Below are 26,653 nucleotides of genomic sequence, written 5' to 3' on the forward strand. Positions count from 1 at the left end.
TACTTTTCTGGAGCCAGTACACCGAGGGTATTCCAGGATGGAGGAAACACTTCAGTGTCTCCCTCTCTCAGCACTCATTCGCTTATCCATTCACTTTTTCAGCACTCCTCCCCTGCTGTGGATTGAACCTGGCTTTTCCAAATTCCACTCAGTTATTTTCATGTTGGATCATTTCTTTTTCCAGTTATGTTTATTCATGACCAAGGTTCTGAAAGAGAGATAAGAAGCCAAGTGCTGAGCTGGCCTCGAGGGCTGTGAGGGCTCCAAGTCATGCTGCATGCACAACGACACAAGTCACACGCACACATGTAAATACATGAGAAAGCTCTCAGGGTGCAGGCCCATGAGAACACAAAAACACACATTTGCCAGTATGGTTTTGTATCACGATCAAACTGAGATATTTTGTGAGTGAAACTCCCAAAACGCTATCAAACTGCGATTGAGCCGGCTCCCTCCCTTTGTTGTTTCTGTTTGTCAGGGAGAGATTTTTTTTTTAGAGATGTCAGTACCGAAACAGGCCTGACCCTTATCTGTCAGCAGTGTTTATCATGATGTCATGACAGACACACACATACCACATGGGAGGCTGAGTTTCTTTTTCACCCTCCCTCCTTCCTGCATATAGTTGTGTTTGTATGTTGCCTGCTTTCTGCTTTGTGCATACGTGTAAAACTGCTAGAGGGTGTGAAAGACGGGAGACGTGAAGTGCATGAAATGAGCAAGAGACAGAGAAACGGAGGTGTTTGTTTCTCCGAAACCGGTTTTAGTGCTTCCTTTTTATTCCCTCTCACAGGCTCAAAAAAAGAGAAGAAAAAAACTGCTTAGCCACTTTCCTATTTCTAGACATTAATCTGAGTCCCTAGACAAAAGCTAGACAATCTGATCTCCTTCCGAGTCGCTCTTCTACAGTTTTTGCTCCTTGAAAAATTCTAAGGAGTGAACTCAGAAATGCATCAGCCTGACATCGCAGCACCACCAATTTGATCACAGTGGTGGATTTGCCTAAAATAACCAGCCACATTTATACTTAGTATTAAAAATATTACATCATGTTTTTAAGGAAGCATCTTTATTTTTGTTTTGTTTTTTCCTTTGCTGTACAGACATTTAAGAGTAGGCAGGAACTTTTGCTCTGTCCCCCACATCAGCTGCATTAAGTTAAAATAGCCCACTGTGTACTCTAACCTTTCACCTTTGTGCTTTCCAATTAAATGTAACCCAGTTCCCATTTAGACAAACAGATGTCTTTTGACAAGCAGATTTTTCAGCCCTTGTTTTTTCTTAAACACTCTACACTTTTGGTTATTTGATGAAATGTGGTGGGCAGTAGCAAACTGTCTGTAGCCAAAATTAACAATGTATTATTATAATACATTATAACAGCGTATTATTAATATAATACATTGTTAAAGTCTCAATGCGGTATCAATAAGCTAACAGAGGCACAGGTGATTTTGTGTCTGTTCTTCTCGCCTGTATAAAAGAATTGATCAAACTCCCTGAAAAGAGATATATCCTAAAACAGAAGAAAATACAGAATAATGTAGACACCCATATCTCGTTTACTATTTTCACACAAACATTTATGGCCTAACCACCTCAAATGAATTTGCAGACCATAAACCTATGAGAAAGCAAGCTTGAAAGGACAAGAGAACATGTCTGGAAGTCTAGCACCACCTACTGTATACTGTGTGCAGGTGCAACATGTTTTGGATGATTTAAGGATGCAGATGTCAAATAATTGGATAAATAAAATGTAAATGAGCGAAACTGAGCACACAGCTTAAGTTTACACTGATTCCTCCGAGTGTTCCTGATTTGATAAAGAAACAGCAGATAGATGGCGACGAAATCCTATTTCAAACCCGCTCCTTGAGGCAGTGAAAGCATTCACCCTTCAGCCTGCGATTCCTCGTGCAAAAAAAATTCAAGGAGTCTTGACACTGAGCCTTTTCACCACTAGATGGAGTGGACGGAGAAACAGTAAAACTGGAAAGAATGGCGCGTTCTCCTCTAGTAGAAATCCTGGATGTGGTCCCAGCCTCAGGCTGCACGTACTTTTGAAGCACCGCTGAAGCAGACAGCCCGGTTCCTTGCACGTCATATGGTGAGGCTGGAGCAGAGCCAGCAGGGCCTCGTTTTTGGAGAGAAGGACCCTTATCTTAGTCAGCGTGCGCAGCCAGGGCCCCTTTATCTTCGCGGGGCTGGGAGGCGTATCCTTTCCCCCTCTGCACTCCCCTTCACATACCACTCTGACTCTCTCTCTAACACACACACACACGTACCCTGACTAGTCTACAACCTGCTTCAGACGACGCCCCACAACCCATGAGATTCCCACCCAGCGCGGAACCAAGTCCGCCGTGCGTCCTTTTCGCCCGAGAGGAAGCCATCGGTGTCTTATAATTGCCGGGCCGTGCGCGCAAGCTGCCCTCGGCATCACCTCAGCTATAGCACAAGGGGTGCCATCCAAAAGAAGAAGAGAAGGGGGGAGGAAAGGAAGGGGTGTGAGAGTGCTCCGAAAAATAAACAACAGGACACCTCGTTTGGAAGACGTCTGCGGCGGGAAGCAAAAAGGGATCTGTAAACTGAGTAAGTCGTGATTTTCAGTGTGCTGCGGTTGGTGATGTGTTTTCCTGTAGCTGACCTGCTTTTGATGATTTGTTCAGCGGCTGGTTGTGCAGCGGCGGAACATTTAAGCATCAATCCTGTGCCTCGGACACGAGGGCTGACATAGCGGGACAGAGGGATGAGAGAGGGTGGATGAAATATGCATATCGAACAATATACTGGCTGTTTTGTAATAGTGAAATTCCTCACTGTGTAAGCACTGTGCAGCTGCATTAATATGCTAGGAGGTTACAACTCGTAATCACAGGAGGCGCAGCATCCTTCAAGACAGATGAGAGCAAATTGAAAATAGCATTGCTTTGGCTTAAGTCAGCGGCTGAGAGTTACTGAACATCTGCATTATTATGTCATATCATCCTCTATTGCATGCCTAGAGGGCCGCCTTACACTACTGTACTTCCAATGGGGGCGACAGGTGTAATGGGAAGACGTGTTTACGCGGATGCCTTTCATGATCCGTCATGTAATATCGATCTGATGTGCGAAGCAAGTGTCTCTTCATTTGTTGTTGTTGTTGTTGCTTCGATGGTGAATTTCCAGTGGAGCCAGCCAGCCGCGCATGGCCCTCACTGCACGGGTGGAGAGATGCTGACTGGTTACAGACTGGAGGAGAGGACAGTAACAGGGTATTCTGTGTGTGTTGTGATGTGAGCAGTCCCCTCCAACATGGCGCGCATGAGCTGATAAACCTTGGCCATTACATACTCGTGTCTGGAATTTACACCGTGCAGTGGATGAGGCGCTTGGCTTTGTAGCGGCGAATGAAACTCTTAAATAGACGACGTTAGCTCAAATGAATCCAGGCGCAGGCTGCCAGCAGTGGCACAACCTGGCTTCTCCATCCTCCCAGAATATCACGTAGCCCGGGCTTGTGTGTGTTCTTCTGCTTCTATTCCTGTCTGTGAATAGAACAATGTCAGCTGGACCAGCTCCTTAATTTTTGCCCTGATTTTTTTTCTTCTTTTTTGTAATTACGTTTGATCACAGCATGCATAGGCACAAACGGACAAAGTGTGTGTTTTTGTTTGGTCTTGTGTTCATTGTTGCTCTGCGGGGCTTGTTGACTGTTGTAGAAAACACCTTTGTTGACAAGACCAGCCCTTGCAAGATAGCTGAGAGTTCATAAACATAACGGATCATTATTTCCCTGAAGTAGCACAGCACACTCTTAGGTATGTTCGTCAATAAAAAAGCTTAAGAGACACCTGTTTGATTCTTATAAATGCTGGGGAAAGTGCATCAGGGGGATTGATTTCTGAGGTTACTTCCAGCCAGACATTTTATCCTCTTGCTAGGTCAGCCATCGCCATCAGAGAGATGTTGAAAAGGAGACAAAATTAATTGATTTCAAGTCCCGAGAGCCTGTTTGCTTCACAATGAACATCAGTCTTTATTGTCTAATAGTGTAATTGACTAGTAAATAGAAAATAACGCAAAATGTAATTCTCACCACTGATAAATGTGTAAAAATATAGATATCAATTATGCATTATACCATTTAATATTCTAAGATTTTATTGGTAAGATTTAAGACAATTAATTATCTGGTCAAACATTTAAAAAGAGGTTGGATATTTGGTTTATTAGCAGCACTTCCTGCCTTCTGTTGTTTCATTTCATTTTATAAGCAGTTAAGTCCTAAGGCCCCAGCCAGGCTACATGTGAGTGGAGGGTCTATATCCAGTTGGCTGCTCTGTGTCGTGTCAGCAACTCACAGTGGAGGCGACAGCACTTGTCTTGCCCGCCCAAACATTATCTGACATTATGACTTTGGACAGTCACATTTCTGTCTTTGTCTTTTTGAATTCCTGCATACGTGCAGCTTTGTTTGTGCATTTCTGCCAGTCATTTTGCATGTATGAATGGAACAAACAGATGGATTGTTTATGCGTGTGTTGATGACTGTGCCTTGCACTGGCAGGCTTGGTACTGGGATGGGTCTGCGTTCACCAATTTAGTTAGGGGAAATGAGCCTGGTAACCGGAAGGTCATTCATTCCTATTCATGGCCAGTCAGTAAAAAAAAGTTGAGGTGAAATGTGAATGAGTAACAGTCTTTACTCTCAACTAACTGCAATCAAAGTGCCTTTCGGGAAGCCAAGAGGCTAATAATAGAAATTCTCATTGAGGCAACTCATAGTAAGCAGCATCCAAAATACACTTACAGTTATAAAGTCACAATGACATAACCTGTACAAATTAAAGAAGTTATAATCAGCATTTTCAGATTAACATTGGGACACATGACCATTTTAGTGTTATTCATCGGATTGTTTTGCTTTCCCCCCTCCCAGATTTTATGTTTTGCTTCATTGTCACCACGTATAGCCAGTGGCAAAATGCAGGTTTTCAAACAAAGCAACTATGATGAACAATTGTACACTACCTGCCCAGTGCCAACCCAAACAGACAGAACTCAGTGAGCAGTTGATGAACATTTAGTAGCTATAAGTCTTCCCTTAGGAATACCGATGTGAATCAAATGACTCCAAGCTTATCAATTCCTTTTATTATTTTCTGGCACTTAAACATTGCAATAAAGTGGCGTCACACTCTTGGTTCTCGACTCATATGCAGCTCTTATACTGTTGTCAGACTCTCAGATAATTCTCAGATAATAAAACAGCTGTTTTGATGCAAAAAATAAAACAAAATAAAATTAAAAAAACCTGTCTAGACCTGCACAGAAAACCAATAACAAATCAATAACATAAAGACTCAGACCTATAAGCAGAGTCAACACTGGCATTAGTATAATTAAAATCTTATCAGGATCCACACTAACTGTTTGTATAAATATCAGTTAATGCAGGTTTCATGAAAATCTTTTGTTTTAGAGCGGAGTATATGAGTAAATAGATCTAATTTAACGTAGAACCCTCGACAACTGTTGGGTTGCAATTTCCTAGAAGTTTTGCCAGAATCCGGTGGTACAGCATTATTACAAGTGGACAGGAGGCCTCTCATGGGTTCACATCCTGCCCTGAGCAAATAGCCCCAGAGTGATGGATATTGCCAATTACCCTCTCTGACCTTGCTGTCATTAAGAAACCATTTATGCAGTGGTTACAAAATCAGATCTGTAAGCTAGTCGTGGAAAATGAATGTCATACATTCCAAATGTCTTTAAACTTACTGTCCCATTCTGAAAGATGGTATTGTAGGGCAAAAGAGGAAGTGGAAGTGAAAGCTTGCTCAGCAAGCATGCAAAGTAATACGGAGTAACATCTGGGCCGATGATGATGATGTGAGATATTCTTAGATAATGCTTTGCAATCCACCTCGCCCTTTCTGTCTCTGTTTTTTTTTTCTCTTTTTCTTAATCTCTGCCTTCTCTTTTCCTCCTGGATAGTCACTTTTTCTTTTTTATGACTATCTCTTATTACAAATCCCCCTCCTTGCTGCTTTGTCATGACAGATAAGGCAAAAGAGGATTTGTTTTTTTCTTCCCAGCGGATAGTGTGTCTTCTGATAAACTGTCATTTTTAGCCACTAAGTCGTTTTAATCTCAGAGGGAAGTGTGCTCAGCAGTATGTGTTTGTACATTTGTATGTGTGTGCCTGTGTGTGTGTGTGCCTACTGCCCAAAACATGTGCACTCCCACATGCTCATATGACTGTCATCAGTGTTGTTGCAGAGATAATATCAAAAGCCCTATTGATAAGCAGTAGATCACCCTTCGTTTTGCTCTGTTGATAACCTCATCTACAGGGTGCACACATGGCAATATGGTTTAAGGGGAGGAAGTAGGATGAATATTAGTCCTTGTCCCCTTTGTAAATCAAACTTTATTTTGTGAGAAGAGATTGGACAGGCTGATCTTGGACAAACATACTTAGTATAAACAAGTCCTTGAGAGCCTTGAGTAGATATTGGGACCATGCCATAAGGGAAGACACCTATTAGGCCTAATGGTTCCTGCATTAACATAGAAAGGCTGCTCCCGTAATGCAAGTCCATAGGTTTCCGGACATATAGAATTTGCTTATTGACCAACAAGAACACACCAGGATGCAGGAGACAGGCCACTACTGAAATGGGTTTTCTGTAAGCATAAGACAGTGTTGTCAGCAGGTCATGTTACACTGTTTTTGCAAAAAGGCTGAAGAACAAGTCAATAATTGGGATCACTATCCTGTTCTTTACTCATTCAGGTTTTTAATCTTCTGTCCAAAAAGGTTGAGCTTTTGTCCAGAACTCTAAGATTATTCATCCTAGGAACTAGGGCTGTTCATATAACGATATATATCGGATGACGATATAAAAACGTCTATCATTTCATTTTATGCTATCGTTTGTTTCGTTTCTTTGTGAGTATTTATTACACAGCGTGCTGCGGGGAAAAGCCTGTTCTAACGTTTGAGTCTAAGGTTTATTTTTTAGCACCTGACGGCTCTTTTTTGCTTCTCATCCGTAAACACTCTGCATCGTTCACGTGATTCAGTTTATTTTGAAAAGTCTCAACAGGATCTTGAGCTTTATTGTGAAAGGTTTATTGTGAAAGGTTTATGAACAAACGCTTGTCTGTCTGTAGTGTGGTTATATTAAATGTAAGAGAAAGAGAGAATTTTAAGAAAGTAATGTAGCCACTAGAGTGACTATCAAAATAATGAAAAAGTATTGCCATAAACAGTTTATTTTGAGACACCACGAAACAAACGATAGCATAAAATGAAACGATAGACGTTTTTATATCGTCATCCGATATATATCGTTATATCGAACAGCCCTAACTGTGTATGTACTATATTTCTACCTTTGACAAGCTAAACCTGCATTCTGACCTCTACAGCTATAATCAAAACACCCGGATCAATCATAAAGTGTCACAGGAGTTGTGGACTCAGCATGCACTCTGTGGATATCTAAACATTAACAAGCAAAGATCAAAACTCATCAGTTTTGCAGCGTAGCATAATGAAGGTCAAGATCGGTCAGATGAGACTAGTTGATGAAGATTCCAGGGAGAAGCAGCACAGGGTAGGGACACTGCCTCTGTTAAAGGTTTTTCATTAGGTATTTGTAGAAGGCAGAACGAGGAAGGAATTGGTGGAAAGAATGTGAGAGTGGAGATTTGTTGCACATTAGGAACTGAGTAGAAGAAATACTGGCCTGTCTGAATGCCTAAAAAATGTGGCCATTGTTGAAAAGTGCCTGCAAACCTAAATTTTTTACACATTAGAGTTGGCTGCATCCGAGTATTTCTGTAATTTTCCAAAGCGAAGACTTCATATTGACTTATTGACCAGCAGTGTGAAGGTTGAGAAAATAAGGCAGGGTTACGCAACACCTTCTCTACTGCCTTATGTCACAAATTTGAGAATAATTGCATACAAAAAAAGATTGTTCCCATTTTTGTGCCATTATGATTGCTGTGGACTGACGTCAGTCTGTGACAACAAATTTTGGCTACTGATGGAACTTTCTTGCTCAAAGCATCTCTTTTCCCCCCCCTTCTTTTGGCTTCTCGCTTTAGGGAACAACACAGGGGATCATCTGCCTCCATTTCACCCCATCCACAGCATACTGTCACACAAACTCTGTCTCCTTCACTATGAATCTTCTGCACGATCTTCCTCTTTTCCTCCTCTTTAGCTCCATATTCAGCATCTTATTTCCAGTGTATTCACTGTCTTTCTCTGTGTGTGTCTAAACTATCTCAGCCTTGCCTCAATCTGTCCCTCTCAAATACTCATTTCGAACCATTCTGGCCACTCCCACTGAAAAAAACTTGCCATCTTCAGCTTCCTGTCATATCCTCAACCTACTCTTAAAACTTCTATTTTTGTGACCTAAATTAAGGTAATCTTTCTTAACTAGCTTAATCTCTTTGTAATGCCATAATACCCATTGTAACTCATTCATGTTTAGTGTTGTGTTGCTTATTTTATGTTTCCTTAACAATTTTCCATTATGGTTGTTGACTTTGAGTGGCATGAATGGCCCCAATAAATAAACTTCATTAATATTGCTGCTAGACAATACAAAAAATAACACTTTCCAAACTGGTGAAGGATTTAATACAAATGTAATTGAATTCATTATTTTTTTCTAACTAGAAGACTGCATGAAGAGCACATGGTCTGCCAAGGCTAATTCACTAATGCACCATTTTAAGCAAGTGAAATTTAGCTGAATTTTTGTTTGCTCATGCTTCACTTCTCTGCCAAGTTTAATGAAATTTGTCTTTTTCCTAATGTTGCCAACAGACAACTCGTAAAAGTGCTTAGAGCGGTCAATAAGACTAGAAAAGTGATACATAAAAAGCAGTCCATTTTGACCATTTATGTACAGAAGAAAAGACAAAAGAGTCATAAAGATCACAGGAATACTTTTGATTGGTTGCTCATTTTTTGCTAGAAATCCTGCCACTACATATGTAAAGTCAGGATTCATTCATTCTTGCATGCTGTTGACACTGAAACAAGTAAGACATCAGAACTTTCCCAGTTTCCCCCGTCCCAACACATGTGTCTCAGTCTTTGTGTGACTTGCCATTTGCCCTCTCGACATAGATGTTACACAGTAGTTCACTCTCTTTTGTGCTAACAGAGCTGTTATTTATGGCTGGCCTCAAAGGGAAAGGACTTTTGCCCTCTGACTCCTGAACACTAACGTGTGACCTCAGTGGACTTCCTCTAGTTTTTATAGGCACTGCACTGTTTATATTTGGCACAATTTGTATTCTGCCTGAGATAGAAGGATGCAGAGCTGTGTGTGTGTTGGTGGTGGTTGAGAAGTCTTGGTGTGTATATGTGTGTAATGGCCTGGGACAAGTGTGTGGCTGGGGCAGAGAGGCTGGGAGGAGTATTGTTGTCCTTGTGCTCTTTTGGCCTGAAGGAAGGAAGCCGTGGAAGTGGGGAGTAGAGAGAAGGAGAAAGAAGGGCCACTCTGACACAGTCAGGGTGATTGGATTCGAGATCAGTTTCCTTTTCCAGAGTGTTTTAGCGTTTCTTAAATGCAGGGTCTGTGTCATTAACTCAAGAGTCATTTTCACCATCATCCTTCTTTCTGAAGAGGAAACATTTTCTGTTATTTTGTCTGTGTCTGGCATGCTTGTTCTTTCGGAAGCAGCCAGAAATGACAGTCTCAGTCACATCTGGGATTTCTCCAGATTTGCAGAATAAATAATATTCTGTTTTCTTATTTTTTTGGCTTGCAGCCGTTTCAGTCACCTTTTCTTTTTTTTTCTGGGTTTCTTTTTGTGATTGTGTTTGTGTGTGTGTGTACCCAGGAGTTTCATTATAGCTGCAAAATATTAGTTTAAAGGTTCTCGCTGTTGTGAATCACAGCCTAAGTTAACAAATGTCTTGTTTATTTGTTGTAACTTGGTCACTTTCGGCACCAGATGATTGGTGTGATTATCAACATCTCACTTTAGGAGGTTTTTATATTTCATATTTAAAACAACAACAACAATCCGATTGCGCACATGGCATAGTAAAGTAGGAGGATGGAGTATAGAGTTAAATGCCCATGTTCATGGTCATATATGTAAATATTTCAGTGTGGAACATGTCACCCAGTGTGTGCGGCTGGCTCATTGATGTTTGGGGAGCAATTTTTGAACAGCAGCGGGTCTCTGTGGACCACAGGAATAAGCGCTGACAGGATTTAACTATATAAATGATACTTTTTGGCTCAATTAATTGCTGGCTTTGAGTGTTTCAGACAGTTTGTTAAGCGCTTTGCTCTCAGACTGCAGGATTACTTGTGGTTCCTAGAGTTTCCAAACTGGGAGGCAGAGCATTGAATTATCAGGCCACCTTCCTATGCAAAAAGCTTTAATTCTAGATCCAGGAGACAGGCACTATCTACTTCTTAAGATCAGGCTTAAAACCTCCCTTTATGACTAAGCTTATAGTAAGGTGATATAGAAATATCACCAGATTTAACTTTAATTAACTCCACTTATTAACTATCATTTGAAAGTGCTCTTATCCGTCTTTCTCTCTTTGTCAAGGGACCTGATTCTGCCTGGTCCTAATGGTGCAGTAGGTGTTCAGTTCAGTATAGGTGCATTAAAGTGCTTACTACCTAATGAAGAGCAGATGCCGCACAAACAAGCTTTAAATAAATTTGTGCATCTGAGTATGTGTGAGCGTAGGAGGCATGTTCAGAATCAGCATGTTGGATTGCCCAACAGGTGTTTGTTTAAGATAATTTGAGGTAATTTGGACTGACACAATCTGCCACCGCTGCGGACAGAGAGCAGACCTATTGCTGTCTGGAGTCAAAGAGTAGCTATTCTCTGTCATCACATATTGGAAATTATCTACAGCAAACCTTCTACAAAGGCAACATGTAATGATTTAAAAAGTGTTGTTTTTGTTACAGAAGGTAGAATTAGTTTGATCAGGAAGAGATGAAATGTTTTTTTTAAATTAGAAGAACCTGATGTTGATTTTATGTATCTTAATAATTAAGTGGAATGAAAATACTTTCTTTACCTTAAAAGGAGATTTTTTTTTTATCCTAGTAAGACTTTATGCCAATATAACACCCCCAACAAAGATATACCACTGGGCTATAATTCATTTACATTTATGGGCATTAAATTGATTACTTTTAGTGCATTATAGTGCAGTTAGAGTATGTAAAGTGACTGCTGGTTCCAGAGGACCATGAGCACAATGCTATTAGAAGAGAGAATGCTGTTGCTGTACACTGGCAGTTAATGTGTTCCTGGAAATGCTACAGAAGCGGTGCACTCAATAGGGAATTGGGCTGGTCATTAATGTGTTTCTCAGACTTCTTCTGATATGTACCTACCTTTACATTTTGTCAAAAATGTGGTTTTAGCTTGCTGGTTGTCTCTAAATCCGCCTGTTACGATCCATCCATCGCTTAGTCTTGTCTGAGTGATGTTTTTGATCTCTTGCATTTATCTGTGTCAGGCAAACCAGTCTCTTAGTGACTGTCTCCCTCCCTTGATGTCTTTCTCTGTCATAAATGTAATTACTCTTTTTACTGTGGCAAAGATGGCTGCCTGCTTTCCTTTCTCCCTGTGCGTCAATAATTTATGAGAGAGGCTGTAGGACATAGGCCCCCAGTGTTCCAACAAGGTAGACACAGTTTTCCAATATGTCCTTAAAATTTCATTGCAGTATTATTCCAGAGGTTATAAAATCAGGACTAGCGCTTACATTTGGTTTTGGACTGTTGCCGTTAAGTCTTGCATGCACAAGATTGTAAGTATTATTCACTGTTGCTGAATGTAGATGTTTAGATGCATCTGACAGTGACTGGATTGTTATCAGTACTTTTTCATATCACCTGATATCATGTCCATCTGACTAAATCTGGATTTTAGACTATTGTTGTATTTACCTTTTCACATTCACAACTTGGTAGTCAGTTGAGCAAAAAGAATTATTATTAATACTGGCAGGATAGAAGCAAAGTCCACGCATAATTCTTGTCTTTGTAACTAAAACATGGGCAGAATATCTGTATCACAATTGAGGCCATCCTGTGTTTAGATAAATGCATAATACAACCTTTGTACAACTTTTAAATTAAAATTCATTACACTTATCTATGCAAAGCTAACCTTATTTACAGTGTGCTTTAGCTGAACTGTGTCCAGCTAGGACAGCGTGATGGAAACTGATGTAACTATATTACGTGCTGATGTTTAATATACTGACTGCAAATTAAATGTTTTAAAGCAGCTGTAGCTCTCCGGGCAATCACAGCCATAGAAAATCACATGGTTCTCTTATTAAGATGGTGCGCTTATGTAGTGCTCATGTGATAAATTTGTTTTCAGTTTCGGTTTTGGACAGTGCAACACTGAAATGGATCAAATGTCAACAAGACGAATGGATGGCAAACAATGTGAAAAAAATGGTCTAATCGCTCAATAGTAACCTAATTAGTAAACAAGTGGATAATTACAACGAAGCCAATTACAAGGAAGAGCATCAAAAATAAAAAAGGAAACAGGGAAATACAGAAGAACTTAGAGAAGTCTATTAGCAATGCTAATGCTCAGTTAGCTGTTTAGAAATGCTAACTGCCAGCTAATTTCCAAGAGTTAAGTGCATAAAAATTAAGAGATGTATCACTTCCAGTCTTCAGTTTCCAGCTACTAATTTCACATTTTTTGTAAAAACTATAAATGACAGCGTATTCAAACAAAAGTAAACTTTTCTTCAGTGCTAAATATTATTTTCATAACAACAAAAAAAGATTCAACTTTATAGTGTCCCCAAAATTTGAGTAAGTTGCAGGATGTCCTCTCACTGAAACAACTGAAGTAACTGAAAATAAAGTGCTCCGATACCGGAAAGAGGTGCAAATAACTGTTAAACTGTTAAACAAAAGAACGTTTAACAGATTTACATAACAAACTTAAATAATTTTCCAGTATGTTTATAATTTCACCAGATAAAAGGTCAGCCCCTTTCTGTTTTCTTGTCTCTATAATTTTTCCTTGTAACTGCTCTGATCCTTTGGCTTTGAGCTCTGGGAAGCTTTAGCAGCGTTGTTACTTTCTTTAAATTGTCCATGTTCATCTGGGTGAAGATTACGTGTCTCATTAGGTCTGTTCTAACACTTTGTGTCTTAACTTATAGTGAAGAGCTTTCATTCCAACAACCTGTTAGAATGCAAATGCAACCATTTGCCTGCACCACAGTGTGCATGTTGCATAATCTGACATAGATTAGGCTGACCAGCCGGTCACCAATCAGAGCCAAGAATGCTGAAAATTGACTGATTTCAGTCCCTAGCTGGTCGATCAGCACATTGCTAATAAAAGTCTGTAACTTACACATACATAGTAAGATTATGTCCAAAAACTGTTATGCATAATTACTTAATAAAAACAAAAACTACATTTCTGTGTGACTAAAAAGCAGTTGAAATTGCAAAAATTTCTTGGTGATTTGGCACATTTCAGGTGTTCTAAATGTGAAGCTGTGAATGGTCTCTCTATCCTGCATTTTTAACAAATGTATCAAACAGTGGTAATGTGTTCATTGTATAATTGCTGTCAAGTTCAGCTGCGGGTGGGACCTGCTCCTTGACCTTTTCCACATTAAGATGTTTGGTCCTTTAAAAACGACAGAGGTCAGCTCCTCCTCCCTGGTCAAATTCCACCGATGAAATGATTCAGATGAGTTTCCAGATGTGCACTAATCTAAGGGCCCATCTTCGACTATAACCTGAGGGATGGGAAGGGACAAAGGCTTAGGACAAAAATGCGCTATATAACGATGCCAAAACAAAAACTATAAACATAATTAATATGTTTTTTAATTTTGTTCTAAACAAACAATTATAAGCAAAATTAAGATTTGCTTTATTTTTGAGAGTGCAATCTTACCACATTAAGCCATATAAAAGCTGATTTGACTCAGTACATCCACATGTCAGGATCACTGGGTAAAGGCAAAAGTTGGGAAAATGTGTCTAGACGGTACAATATGTCTGTGTTTGTGTGTACTTCAGGAGGTGATCAGATGATTGTGGTACTTACTTTCTCCCCCCCAAGGGTCTCCATGTGATGGTGATGTGGCTCGATGGAAAAACAGAAGAGGGAATGGAAGAGAAGTGAGCTGTTTGATTATATGTGTGTAAATGCACAGGAAAGACAGTAATTGGACATGTTACAGACTGACCTTCATGCATGCCTAAGTCTTAGAGGGTCAATGGTTGCACACTGAGCATGAAAAAAGATGCTTCTTTATCTTTTTTAGGTCAGCGCTGCTACCCTGCATGCCTTTGTGTGGGAAATAAAAATGCAGCCGCAAAAAAAGGGTGGGATAGGAGGGATGTGAACTGGTGATATGCTGCATTTTTCCACTCACAATCCAACCTTTGTATGTACTAAGCTGAGAAATGATACAATCTGTTACGAGCAGGGATGCTGTTCCTCGTTCCTCATCAACAACAACGCAATCAAACAATTTTAGAAATGTTACTGGCCTTGCTGTAGGTTAGGTTGACAGCTGTTTTTGTTATAGCTGTTTTTAAAAAGATTGGATTAGATGATGAGCCCATATATGTTGTGGTAAAGCTTCATTCTGGTCTAGAGAGAGCACACCATTCTTCTGTTCTCCATCAAACACTTAAGCAACCAGAAACTCTAGTCAGATTCAGAGAAGTTAATTTCTTCTCTGGGAGTAGAGAAAATGGATAATTTGACACCAAGTCATTCAGAACCTGTATTTAATAAGTACGTTAATTCTTACTTTGATCACTGTAATGTTTCTAAAGATTCCTGCTATTATAGCAAATTATATCTGTGCAGGGGTGTAATTTTACGTGGCGAAAGAGACATACTTCCCCTTAAGGTTTTATGTGAATCACCTTTTTAAATGTCACCTTTTAAATGTTTTTACATAAAAGTAATAATTTAAATTAGAGATGAAAAACCAAAAAGTCATTAGTTTGCCCTATGGATGTAATTCTTAATTAGGACTGCAACTTATCATATATTTTTTTAACATTGATTAACCTGCCTGCTGATTTCCTGAATAGTGGATTTTTACAAAAATATTTTAATCTGTCATTTTGTCTAAAACCTAAATGAGACATATTGTGTTTGTCCTCATTTTCCATCATTTATAGAGTCAAATGAAGGTTTACAAAGGACTCTATGCAGTCCTGTGACAAACTGAGTTCATCCCAGGATTTGAGAGCTTGTAGAAACACCTCTAGAGCAGGTAGATCTTGTATATGACTTCATCAGTCTTTTGAATTGTTGTGAAGACATTTTGGTCTATTCTTCTTTTCAAAGCTCTTATTCATTTATGCACAGCTCTCTTAAAGTCCTGCATTTCAGTTGGGTTGAGGTCTGGACTGGGCCACTGCAGTTTTGCTGGTGTACATGCGATCATTGTCCTGTTGTACGACCCAGTTTTGGCCAGCCATTAGCTTTTAGATACATTACCTTCAGAATTTCTGTATACGTCCACTCCTGGGGAGATTGAGACTTTGCTTGAATACAAACAAATAAAACCAGCAAATTGCCAGAACTGTATCATCCGTTTACAGTCGCATAAATCAAATCTCGCATTTATTAAAACAGTAGTTTTCTCACCTAGATGTTATATTTAATGTAAGAATTAACGGACTAGTTGTAATTTTTAAATGGAAGATTATATCCCAATACATTAGACATAGTTATAAGAGATATAATTCCCTCTCAGCACAATAATACTTACCAAAATAAAACATATGTGGAGACATTAGCTATTATTGTCACATAACACATGTTGTCCTTAGAGAGCTGAAAGTAGTCAGGGTTAAATATAGTATATGAATGTATCAACGTCATAATACCCCCATATGGCACTCACAGTTGTTAGTGAAGGTGTCTATAGCTTGCATACTAAAATCCTTGTACTGAATTCTTGTACCCAGTCGATTCTGTCTTATATAGTCTTTATAAATTAAAATTTTCCAGTCTGGGATCATGAATTTATCTTTATGTTTAATTTGCTCTAGAGGTCACGATAAGTGCTGCCTTTTGGATCTGATAATCTCAACTATTTACTACAGAAAAAGGTGGAACTCAGTGCAGGATTTATCACTTTTTCATAGCAATAGCTTTATCCTATCTCCGTTAAGCAACAGTGTGCAGTCTTTTCCTCTGGCTTTAAGTTTTCATCTGTCCATCCTCCATCCTGAAGCTCTTGTCTGGAACCTATTAAAGCAGGAATCTCCAGCAGAGCCCTCGCTGCACATTAGCATGCCTGCACCAACTTTTCCTGACTGGAAAGAGACTCTGATTTAGTGCCAAACAGAAAGATATTTAACCTCAGTCACTGAGAAATCACTGGAAGGTAAATGACCGGTGAGCAAAAACTAGGGGTCACAGAATATTGCTTGACGCTGTGTCTAATGTCTGATGTCGCTGGTCATTATGAGACGTAACTCTTACTCCCTCCCCCTCTTCCCTTCTCTCTCTCTCTCTCTCATGCTGCCCCTTAACTTGTCTGTCCTTCATCAGGATGGCTGAGGTGTCACATGAGGAGAGACTCCAGGCCATCGCTGTAAGTTATCTACACACATAGACACATTCTGCTTTCTATTTTCTATTTCATACGCACACTTAGACACACACACAGAGTGCACATCATGCACACTGATGGCTGAAGAAACAACAAATCATTGCTGCTCGTCATGGTCTGACTGCCAGTCTTAATGACTCAACCTTTTAGATCCCATCTCCTTCATCCATTAGAGGACATCAAAAGCTAATATAGTAGCTACAGCTCACTGCGCTTTTCTGTCTGTTCCTCTGTCTCTGTTCATCTTTTATACTTCACAAATGTTTTATTGTCACTTGTTGCCTTTTCTGTTTTAACATCCAAGTGTCTGTTTAGCTAAACTTTGTATATTGCAATCTCTTTTTTATTTTACCTGTGGCAGATATAGGGAAACACATTTATATTACTACATAATATCAGTTTAATGCCAGTACTACATTCCTATGCCTATGGTCAACAAGCTGTATGTATATAAAAAATATATTGGTTGACTACTAAAGATGCCGTATATGCAGCTCTATTTATTTGAAGTTACCAAAATTCCTTGGTTGCCACACTAGTACTGCATAAATAAATATATAGTTCATATTGTTCTTTAAAATTATGATATTATTTCTATTTCTAATCTTTGTAATATGCATTTGTGCATTTCCTACCAATCTTAATGCATGTATATCATAACAGGAGAAAAGGAAGAAGCAGACAGAGATTGAAAACAAGAGGAGACAGCTGGATGATGACCGACGGCAACTCCAGCATCTCAAGGTACACACACATTCACAGGCATACGCATTTTCCACGTATCCCATAAGAATACTTGGTGGTTGACAAGAATACACACAAGTATTGGTGTCCACAACACATTGATCTCATAGTATGCACAGGGCACTCTCAGTTACCTCCTGCTCACTACTTCATCAGCACGTTTCCCCTGCTTCTCTTGCCGCTGGCCACATGTTTCCAGTTTAACTGTTTTTCCACCTTGTGTAGGCACATATTGAGTTTGTTGGATTTCTTCCAGGAAAGAAATCCATCCACCTTTTTTTATGTGTATTTGTATATCAAGTATTCTTATTTCATTTGTTGAAGTAAGCAAATGAAATTCAGTTGGTACACAGAGAAGCTTGAGAGCTAGTTGAACCTGAGCAATAGATTTTTTTTGTTTTGCAGTCACAGTAGTCATAGTACTAATTATCTTTGTTGCACATGTTTAAATGTTATTATTTAATACTATCACCTCCCATCTACACTTGTGAATTCCTCCATCTGCTACCAAAAGAGTGCTTGCAGTGCATAAACTGGGATATTTGACCCCAGCATCACATTGCTCATCCTTCGTGAACATGCCAGTTTGGCTTTGTTTGAAATGCACTCGAGCTCTCCACTGATAAAACTAATGTACAGTATGTGTCATCTGTACTCCTACATGCCTCTCCCTTCACAGAACTTCTAACAAGCTAACAGAAACACTGCCGGTCAGCCCTCTGCGTGTTTCTGGGATTCATGCTCTTACGTGTGTGAGCAACGTTAGACACCCACACAACATTAAAATCAGCAGTTCCCTTCAAATATATCTGTCCAACATAGTGAGATACTCCCCAACTGCTGCTGTCACGGAATGTTCAGAATGGATAACAGATAATACCAAAAGCTCCTCCACATGCTGTTTATACACACACACACTCATGCATGTAGACACACACTCATTATATCAGAGCCAAGGTTTTTGTCAGCGTATGTGTCAGCGTTATCAAAGCTATTTCAGCCACCGACAATTCAGCAGGTCACAGATAAGAGCAAAGGTTGAGGTGTGTATTTGCCATGTGCACACGAGTATGTGTGTGTGTGTTTCTAAAAGTGACCTGTACTGTTGTCCCTGTGTGCTCCCACTTTTTCTATTTTCCAGGCAAATCATTGTAAGTGTGTATCTGTACATGTCGCGTCCAGTTGTGTGTAGGTTGCTTTATAAAGGAACACAGAAGCTTCAGACAATGCAGTGGGCTTTAGCAGAGGAAACAGATTTTTGTCCCACTCCCACCAACAGGAAACAGCTCTTACACCCACCGCACCCCACTTTCGTCTCACACACACACAGAGGGGAAGTGTAATCATGCTGTCCAGGGTTGTTAGAAGGCTCTTTGTGTGGACCACAGCAAGTATTCTTGACTCAGAGGCAGACCGATGTGGAAATCCTAATGAACGTCTTTGCTTACGCAGTACATTTTTTTAGGCATGTACCCCACCATTAAATCACACCAGTACATGATTAAACACACACACATATATGTACACAGACTTGTTAACACAGAAAATGTGGTGAGATATGATTACGCTAACAGGAGTCAGCAGTCAGTAAATGTCAACATGGTGTATACAAGTTGTGATTTTTCAGAATAAAACAATTAGCACTCACAGCTAACAGACTTTTACAAAGTTGGGAAAGGAGCAGTTTGTCATTTTCTTATTCATAAAAACATAAATAACACAGCTGCGGCAAGCGAGCATTTAATTTTAAAACCACATCTAAACCTCATTCATTTAATTACCAAGGACATTTGCTTAACCTGTACAAGATACAAAGGCTAAAAGTACAACATTTAAGCTTTGGGCCGCTAAGTCACTTTCGCCATCCTCTTATTATACCACAGACATTAGCTCAAAATGAAATGAAAGAAAAAAAATGTAAATTTGACGAAATGTTTGACGAAAAACATTTATGCTACACGGACCAGAGAAACTTTATTTTGACAAAACGGACTTTTGAATAGATGCACAATGTGATTTGAAATAAGCTTCTTCTCTTTCCAGCTGTTCATAACATATCCATGTGTGGATGGATGCTTGCCTGCGTGTGCGTATGTCTGTATCCCAGTTCCGCCCTTTGTCTGCTACGTTAGCAGCTTTTACTCCAAAGAACAATGGAGAGACGTTGTTTCAGCATTCCTAGCTTTTCAACTGTTCACATTGACTGGTGTGTGTGTGTGTGTGTGTGTGTGTGTGTGTGTGTGTGTGTGTGTGTGTGTGTGTGTGTGTGTGTGTGAGTGCTTCCATATGCAAGAGTGAGCACATTAAAGTGATGTCAGGCACTGGCGTAGTAGGGTGTGGCTCACGAGAGCAAGCAAGATTCAGAGAGTAGTAAGAGGGCAAAGCAGGTTTAGATTCAGTGCCCAAGAGACCATGCAGGACTGTGGAATGACGAGTGTTGAATTACACAGTGTTAAGTGTGTGCTCTAAAGCTCTGCAGCTGGATGTCTGAAGTTGAATTACTCAGTGGAGAGGGTAAGATTTTAAACAGAACAGCAGATAAAAAAATTTAAACACGGATATAAATTGAGGGAGATACACCCTGACATTTACAACCCTTTTTAGGTTCCTAAAATTTAGGATGGGCAAAGAGGCATATGCTACACGAGGGAGGAAGGGGGGGGGGGGGGGGGGGTGTTTTTTTGTAGAAATTCTAGTTGCATCACTGGAGAGGAATTCGCATCAAGCACATGTCCAGATTTTCAGCCTAACTTGTGAAAACGAGAGCTTTTTTTTCTAACACTTTTCCATATGGTCAGGCAGGGTTGTCTTTTGCTGCATGGTCCAACAGCTGCGAGTAAGACACACTGTTATATTTACCTCAGAGCACGCCAAGTATTTGCTTTGATATTAACTCATCCAGAGGATGGATGGGGATTGAAGATAAGAATACTGGCCTGGTTGGAAAATAATAAGGAATAATAGTAGTCACTGTTAGTTTTCTAAGCTTGTTCATAAAGATATTACTTGGAATGAATTAAGCCCTAAGAAATATTTGATCTAGTTTAAGATTAGAGCCACTTCCTTTTTTTTTTATCTCCCAGCGACCTCTCATTCCTGTCTTTAATTTAGTATAATGATATTAAATACATGTTTGGATTTCCCAGTTTGATACCAGAAGTCCTGATCCACTGGCCGGGTGCCATTTAGTCCACTTGGCAAACTATTTGGCAGCAGTTAAAGTGTTTGACAGAATCCCTGAGTTTCAGCAGTCAGCAGAGAAGTACGAGACTGCCTGGCAAGAAGATGTTGTTGCTTTAGATTAACTAAAGAGTTCATCATTAGTGTCAGAGATGGTGTCACTAATCTCTTGTGTAAGAAAGTACATCGATGTCCAAAGAGAGGCTGACTCTGTGCAGCATGTGGAGAAATTGAGGTGCTTCTAACGTTTTAACTACTCAACTTGTGCATAATGTATGCATAAAGATCTTCCATAAGATCCTTTCAATGTAGCAAGCATGCACACAAATGCATCAACACCCATGGACACATCAAGTACATACACAGTAAAACTATATTCCTTGTCTTACCATTGCTAGATCCATTTTATAGAACGTAAGTTAAATGGTCTGGATTACCTACACTCTATCTGTGTTCTCAACATCTATATTATCCTTGCAGTCAAAGGCACTGAGAGAGCGCTGGTTGTTAGATGGAGCTCCAGCAGAGGAGGAGACTCAGAAGCGTCTGCAGGAGGACGAGGTGAAGACCAAACTTTTGGAACAAGTCATCCTCAGGTGAGCATTTTAAATCCACCATATGTTTAATTTTTGAAGCAGTTTATCCATTGCTATTCTTTTATTTTGAAATTAACCGGTAAATTGCTACAATATTTAAAAAACCAGGAGTAGCAGTAGCAGTGTGATTTAATGGTGTTTTGATTTGCACTCAGAGTTTGCTCAAATATAATACAATTTGTGGTCATGAATGATCCACAGATTTTTTTTTTTGTGTGTGTGTGTGTGTGTGTGTTTCCGAGCCAGGCTTGAGCAAGAGATTGAAGAACTTGAGACAGGCGTGCCAGCCAATAAGGGTGTGGCCAAAGAAAATGGAGGTAAGTTTGGTGCCCATGGCAACATATTGTATCATCACATGGGAAACCATGGCAATGCAGCCTGAGCGCAAGTGTCACAAAGACAAAGTGTGCTCATAATAACCTCTTGATTTACTCTGTGAAATCGGTTCTCCATGCCGGAGGTCATTTAAACAATATTTCCTTTCTTTCTTTGTCCTACTGTCTGACCCTGACCACGCTCTTTTCTCATGCACTTCCCTAATCTCTCAACGATGCTTTGGTGCTCTCTATAGGTGAAAATGGAGTAGTGCAGACCTCTGGTCAGACACCCAAGAGAGAGGTGACAGGGATTGAGGCCAAGCTGCTCGGCCCTAGTCCTGACCAGGCTAGTGCAGACAACCCAGTTACTCTAGTGTTCATGGGCTACAAGACCGTGGAGGAGGAACAGGAGACTCGCACGGCCTTAGGAATGGACGGGGTGGATGGCAATGTCAAAGCCGAGTTTGTTGTGATCGAGGATGGGGAGGAGAAAGCGGGCGGAGACGCAGCCACAGAAGAGCAGCCTCCACCTAACGGAAGCATGGCAGAAAAAGAGAAGCCTAATGAAGGTGGGGAGGAGGGCGAGAAGGAAAAGGAGAAGAAACAGACCTGCAAATGCTGCACGGTCATGTGAGGCGTATGTGCGTGCGTATGTGCGCGTGGGTGTGTACACACTTTCACCTTTGCAGGCATGTGTGCCATTGCATGTGTCTGTATTTGCAAATGTGTGTAACTTTTTGTTTTTGTGTGAAAGTGTGTGTATCGGGACTGGGGAAAAAAAACAAAAAGTTGCACAGCCAATATACCAACAATGAGAGCCAATCCAAGCTCCAGCTACAACAAGAACCACAAAGACTCATAAGTACACTTTACTCTATATTCTTTCTCTGATATGTATTTGACTTTTGATTTCTATTGATATTTTTCTATTTTTCTGTCTTGACATTTATATTGTATTCAGTATGTATAACTTTATTATGGGACTGTGTACTGTAAGTTCATTGTTACTATTGTTGGGAAAAAAAGAAAATGTATTAGCTCTCTGGACTGTACTGCTACTCAGTTGGGAAAATCTGGAAACTTTAAATCATTTAAGAAAAAAAGCAAACTATGAAGGACACAGATACTTAGATATATATATTTCTCTGTTTAGGCCTAACAGCTATTTATCGGTCAATTTCATATTGCAATATTGTCTAAGATATTATTTTAAATAGTATTTTAATATATTGATATGAAATTATGTTTTATACAATGTATTTATTGTTTTTGGTTCTCTGTATCATCTTCAACCATTAACTGCATGTAAGCTTGTAAGCACTACCACAGTCGTGTCACACTCATACAAGTGTCTGTGTTTTCTTAGACTCATACGTGCTCATATCTTTAGTCACGCAAGTCTTTCTATCAGTAACAGTAAGTATAATTGGCATTGTTAGAGATATGCGTTATGTCGAAAAATACAGCAAGGAGACAAAGATAAATATGATCACTAACTAGGTTGCAAATCACAATAGTTTCGTACTGTATGTGGCACATGTACATTAAGATCACGGCTGTTGTGTTTTTTGAATGCAGCTCTGTTTCTCAAAACGTTGCAGCGCTGTGCAAAATGTAAATAAAACCAATGCAATGATTTGCAAGTCATAAAAACTGTACAGTTACTGAATAATAAACCATAAAAAAGGTTAAAAAAAATATGATTGTATTTTTGAAAATGTATTCTCATTTTCAATTTGACTGTAATATACGGTTAAACAGTACATGAGTGGGTATAAAAAGTGCCCATTTCCTTTAGAAGTAAAAGATGGGAAGATGCAGAGGGGTTCACCACTCTGTAAAAGTCTGCATAGTCAAATAGTTCAACAATACAAGGAAAAGTTGAAAGAATGTATTAATCTGTTCACAATTTAAAAGCCATAATTGGTAACATGGAGTGCTTTTTGCATATGGCTTGTTTAATCTGTGAAGGCACCATTAATGCTGAATGATATCTACAGATCTTGGAGTACCATATGCTCCCATCTAGACGAGACCTTTTTTAAGGAAGTCCTTGTTTATTTCTGCAAAACACTGCCAATACACATTGTGCACATATAACAATAACATGGGCTTACTACAAAGGAGATGAGTCCCGGTGCTAAAGTGCATCTAGACGTGTCACTCAATTTAAAACATTTGCCGTATTTTGCTAACAAAGCTACGTCAATTGATCTATTATACATCAAATAAAAGGATACAAATAATTTGCTCTCCATTGCATTGTATTTTATTTACTTTTTGAAGAAGTGTTTCAACGTTTTTAGAAAAGGCCTGTAAGATGAAATCACTTTATGATTAGATTCATGAGATCATTACACAGTGTTTAGGAAGGCCTAAGTAATTTTCTTCTTACAACAGTAGAATCAATGTATGTCTTAATGAGGTAGCACTGCATGAAGCCTTGCAACTGTTTCAACTTGTCTCTTGTTAGGTCTGTAGCATACACTATCACATTAACATGAATGTAAATCCAGGGGTTAAACTGGGATTCATCCTAGCATAATGAGAAGAGGAGGGCTTGCTCAGCTCACTATTAAAAAAAAGCTTTTTGTTTTTATGTACCAAATAAAATTTGATGAATCAGTCATTTCACTGTGTCTTGGTTGGCTGGTGGTTTCTGTTCTGCTTATACTCCCAGTTTAACCCCTGATTCTTTGTTTGTACACCTGGGCCTAATTGTGCTTGAGTAGATTTACAGAAGAAGAAAAGAGAATGAGGGCATTTGAGTAGATTTTTTGCAAATATTAATTATATCTTTGGACACATTATAAAGACTTCAGCTTTATCCGGGTATCCAAGCATTTAGCTTTCTTCCACTATTACAGATAGTTTAAATTCTTGAAAAAAAGCATCTCAGCCACATTTAATGGTAGACAAAATATGCATGTACATTATAGCAATTCAAAGTAAAAAATCTGATGTGTTTGGCAGACATATGCAGTTCTGGATGAGCTTGGTCAGTAAACTGTACTGCCAATGCTTCTCCTTCCCCAGGGTCATCCATGTCACTGAATCACCTAAATGTTATCACCATTATTTCCTTACTATACTGTTTCATTGTTATTGTCAAATCATAGCCACACCTTCTATGCTTGGAGACACGCAGTTAACAAAAAAAAAAATCTCTGAAGTTGGTGCTAATCCAAAATCTTCTCTAAAACTCTTCATCCACCAACTATTGTTCAACCTGTCCCATCTGTCTTACTCAAATTGCTGGTAAAGGGATTCTACTCTCGCCTGCTTGATGAATAAGAGTCTTTTTCAACCTTCAGTGCCAGATGCATTCTCTCAAGTCCTGCCTATTTTTAACATCAGAGAAATGATCCCTTCTTACATTCCAGAGGGAAGACAACAGGCATGGATAAGTTATAGTCTATGTATAGTTCAAAAATAATTGTACAACTTTATTTCTTATATTGCCTCTCATCCTTTTTTTCTATGGTCTCTTTGCAAGGCAGTATGTCGTATTTGATGTGTGTATTTTTAAAAAACAAAAAAGATTACTACATCTGTGTATTGTCGGTGCCTTTGTCAGGTTCATTTGACTGGACTTGTCTGTCTGATGCCATTTTCAGACCAGGGTTTTTCTTGCTGTGCTCCTGGTTACGATGACCCACTTGGAAACACTGCCTTCTACTATGAAGTGTCACTAGTATATCGAATACTACACTCGTTCTTTAAGTGATAACTATAAATGAACACGGTTAGGACAATTGATAATATGCAAACTACTGAGAGTCTCCAAGAAACTTTGTAACACGTCTTATGAACTTTTTTAAAGTTGATGACATCACTTCAACTGACAGATTTAAAGGTTTTTATTTGTTGTTGTTTTTTTGTTTTGGTTTTTTTAATTCCAGAAATGCAAGAAATTCTAATCAAAACCAACCTTGATCCGATGTTTAACATTATCTGGGGATGCAAACTTTATACAGAAGACTAACTGATAGCCTATGTATATACAATACATGCACATGTGTATGTCTGTATGCATCTGTATAGATAGAAATGCATAAAATTGGTGAGCTAAAGCTTTGCTTAATAGTGGGTCTCCGGGGCAGCAGCAGAAAAATCAACCTTGTGTTAAACCAATGCCTGTTCATCTATTCTGTGGTCGTCTAAATGTTTAATCTTGAATAAAACTATTGTTTGTTACAGCAGGTCAAATTGAGTGTGTATGTGGTAACCAAATATAAGCTGAACAATGTGTGATTTTGCCATTTGAAGGAGGCACATATGAGTACAGGACACCCTTCTGAGGAGATAAACCATCTATTTATTATTGGGCTAAGTGGGTAGAAAAATCAAGAAACAAGAAGATGAAATTGTACAATCATTAATGAAAAAAATATGAAGCAAGAAGAAATAAAGTTAAAGGTGTGATTTAGACAGCTGAAGTAGTCTGAGCATGCGGGATTTTAATTTCTCTGTCTTCTGACGTCATAATTTTGTAGTGTGCACTACACAGAACATGCCACTAGGGGGCATAGCATACATCTACTATCTTTTAATTTCGTCATTTTACACCGTTGTAATAAATTCTGTTAAGTGTGTGTGTGTATGTGTGTGTGTGTGTGTGTGTGTGTGTGTGTGTGTGTGTGTGTGTGAGAGAGAGGGAGAGGGAGAGAGGGAAAGAGAAAGAGGGTTAATTAGGGACTCTAGGAAGAGTTGGATGCATTTTAATGGCATTCATAAGTAGAGGGTTAAGTATGCATTATTCAGCATAACTATAATTGTCCTGCTTTATCCTGCATACATATATTACAATGTTTATATCAGATAAATTGAAATCTAAAAATGCTCTTGAGGTTGTTAGAAGTGTATTCCCTTTGATGAAACAAATTTTACTATCGTGTTGTTTTGAGGTTATACTGCTGACAGAAGCATAAACAAAAAAAATGTCCCTGAATGAACCAGAAGGATATAGCAAGTCATGGAAAATAAAATCAAATGGTAAAAGAGAGTTCTAACGCAATTATCTATTGAAGTATGGAGCAAATACATCTTGCAAATCAACACTAAAGACAAAGCAAAATCTAATTGCTGCCATGCTATCAGTCACCAGTAATTACCTTTCTTCTGTGTTGGGTAAATGGATGCTTCAGCTATCCTAT

The 26,653-nt window shown here is 39.2% G+C and overlaps 1 protein-coding gene across 2 annotated transcripts; it reads left to right on the forward strand.

Moving 5' to 3' along the window:
• Positions 1-2,013: 2,013 nt before the first annotated feature.
• palm1b (paralemmin 1b) lies at positions 2,014-25,696 on the forward strand. 2 transcript variants are annotated; one of them, XM_086274245.1, is made up of 7 exons: positions 2,014-2,598; positions 14,137-14,195; positions 16,600-16,642; positions 17,324-17,404; positions 21,065-21,180; positions 21,427-21,497; positions 21,752-25,696. In XM_086274245.1, the coding sequence occupies exons 2-7, from the start codon at positions 14,149-14,151 to the stop codon at positions 22,129-22,131; spliced, it is 738 nt and encodes a 245-aa protein (XP_086130371.1). In that variant the 5' UTR covers positions 2,014-2,598; positions 14,137-14,148; the 3' UTR covers positions 22,132-25,696. The 2 variants fall into 2 exon arrangements, with proteins under 2 accessions (XP_086130371.1, XP_086130373.1); XM_086274247.1 differs by lacking the exon at positions 14,137-14,195 and having other exon boundaries at positions 2,023-2,598.
• The last annotated feature ends 957 nt before the right edge of the window (positions 25,697-26,653 follow it).

The sequence above is a fragment of the Aulonocara sp. 'chitande type north' Nkhata Bay genome, linkage group LG19 (assembly GCF_057382095.1).
Source record: "Aulonocara sp. 'chitande type north' Nkhata Bay isolate Kocher_YH1m ecotype deep benthic linkage group LG19, A_spYH_male_GT1.1, whole genome shotgun sequence".
NCBI classification, from domain to species: domain Eukaryota; kingdom Metazoa; phylum Chordata; class Actinopteri; order Cichliformes; family Cichlidae; genus Aulonocara; species Aulonocara sp. 'chitande type north' Nkhata Bay.